The sequence below is a fragment of the Stegastes partitus genome, unplaced genomic scaffold (genome assembly GCF_000690725.1).
Source record: "Stegastes partitus isolate 25-593 unplaced genomic scaffold, Stegastes_partitus-1.0.2 Scaffold1381, whole genome shotgun sequence".
NCBI lineage: Eukaryota > Metazoa > Chordata > Actinopteri > Pomacentridae > Stegastes > Stegastes partitus.
The window spans coordinates 101,531-103,457 of record NW_007579112.1 but is presented as its reverse complement, the minus strand read 5'-3'; the positions used below and the strand labels follow the sequence as shown (position 1 = coordinate 103,457).

Sequence of the window (1,927 nt, the reverse complement as noted above, 5' to 3'; positions counted from 1 at the left end):
CTCTCTCTCTCTCTCTCTCTGTGTCTCTCTCTCTCTCTCTCTCTCTCTCTGTGTCTCTCTCTCTCTCTCTCTCTCTCTCTCTCTCTCTCTCTCTCTCTGCCCTCGATCGTCCCGTGATGTCACCGGGTCAGCTGATCAGCTCCGGCCCGGCTGCTGAGCTGATGCCTCCTTGTTGTGTTCTGGGTCCGTTGTCTCTGTGATCCGGTTCTTCGCCATGGCGGAGCCTCGCAGCAGCACCGTGGAGCTCCGGAGCCTGCAGCTGGCAGAAGGTCAGTCCCCAGAGGAGCTGCTCTCCTCAGCCGGAGCTCTGAGCAGCTCCTGGTCCTTCTCTGGTTCATGTTTCAGGTCCTGCAGCTCTGAGGAACCATGAAGGAGGAGACAGACGTCTGCTGTCAGACCAGACAGAAGAAACAAATAGACTTTATTTATTAGACAGTAACTGAGAAAACCTGAATCCAACATCATCTCTTCACTTGTCGGTTGTTTTGCATCTTTTCTCGTCGTTCTGGTCACGTTTTAATCATTTATCGTCACATTCTGCTCGTTGGGCTTCTTTCCTTTTTGCTTTGTGTCGTAATCTGGACGTTTCACGTCTCTGCAGATGTTTTAATCACGTTCTCATTTGTTTTATGGTTTGTGGTCGTTTTGGTCACAGTTTGCTCGTTTCACATGTTTACATCTATTTTAGAACATTTGTCCACAGAACTTTCCAACATGAACGACTGAATGTCTCCTGTTGGTCACAGCTGAGTCAGTGGAGGAGGACCAGAACCAGGAGGAGGAAGGTTCTGGTTCTACAGGGTCAGAACCAGNATGAGTGGATCAGATGGTTCTGTTGAAACTGGATCAGAGGAGTCAGCAGCTGGAGTCAACCAGAACCACTCAGGAGACGTTAGGAGGTCATGACACTAAGAACATCAGATCAACACAACTCCCTGCGTCACCAAGCGGATGGTAGGAGTCGCTGTTTGTGTATTTTGACCCATTTCCAGAAGAGCTTTAATACGTTTCTGACAGAATCAACATGAACTCGTTTTTGATCCCAAATAAACGGAACATATTCTACAACAACACCGCTGCTGTGTGAAACGACACCAAGCTGCTGGTCCGTTACAACAAAGTGGGTCCCAGAGATGTGAGCGTTTGCTGAGCTGGTGGTTAATCTTCTTACGTAAGAGTTTGTTTAATTCACTTTTCGGTTTAATCCTCCAGCAGCAGTCGGCTTCATGTTAATCCACCGATGGAAGCAGCTGCACCGGCAACATTCGCTCACATCGCTTCTGGCTTCTGGCTTCTGGGTTCTGGCTTCTGGGTTCTGGGTTCTGGTTGCCTGCATGGATTGTCGTGGTCTTCGGTTCCCCAGTGGATGAACCCTGATGACGTCAGCGATCCTCTGAGCTTACCTGTGGCTCCACCTACAGGTGAGAACATGGAACAGCTGATTGGACACTGAAGCGTTTGAACTCATGTTGGTTGAATTTTCTGAACCAGAACTGAAGGTGCATGAATGATATTTACATCAGATTTGTCTCTGCTGATGAATTAAAGTAAAATGATGTTTAAAGAATGATCTCGTCAAACAGGAACTAGTTCCACAACAAAGGAAAGTAAAAATCTAAATGTGTATTTTGGGAGTTTGCTTTCCACTAATCTGAGACAGACGTGAAAATAAACGTCGACATGACGAGTCCATGTGAAAGTAATGCTTCTGTCTGAAGGAGCTTTGATTTAAAGTTAAAGCTCAGATGACTGATGATTACCAGACTGGTTGGTTTATATATGATCACAGCACTGATGGGTCCAGATTGATCACTTTAATGGACTTTTTCCATCATTTCTGAGCCTCAGAACTTCATCAGTACAGCAGATAGACACATGACATTTAGGAGGAAGAACACATCTGGGTTCTGCTAGAACCTGACACCAG

At 46.5% G+C, this 1,927-nt stretch overlaps 1 protein-coding gene across 1 annotated transcript in view; it reads left to right on the top strand.

Annotated features, from left to right (window-relative positions):
* The first annotated feature begins 172 nt into the window (after positions 1-172).
* The window catches only part of LOC103370162 (phytanoyl-CoA hydroxylase-interacting protein-like), an 11,731-nt gene continuing 9,976 nt past the window's right edge, over positions 173-1,927 (top strand). Inside the window, exon 1 of the mRNA XM_008299112.1 lies at positions 173-269. Coding sequence (XP_008297334.1) covers positions 215-269 — 55 coding nt within the window. The 5' untranslated portion in view covers positions 173-214. The remainder of the gene's footprint in view (positions 270-1,927) is intronic.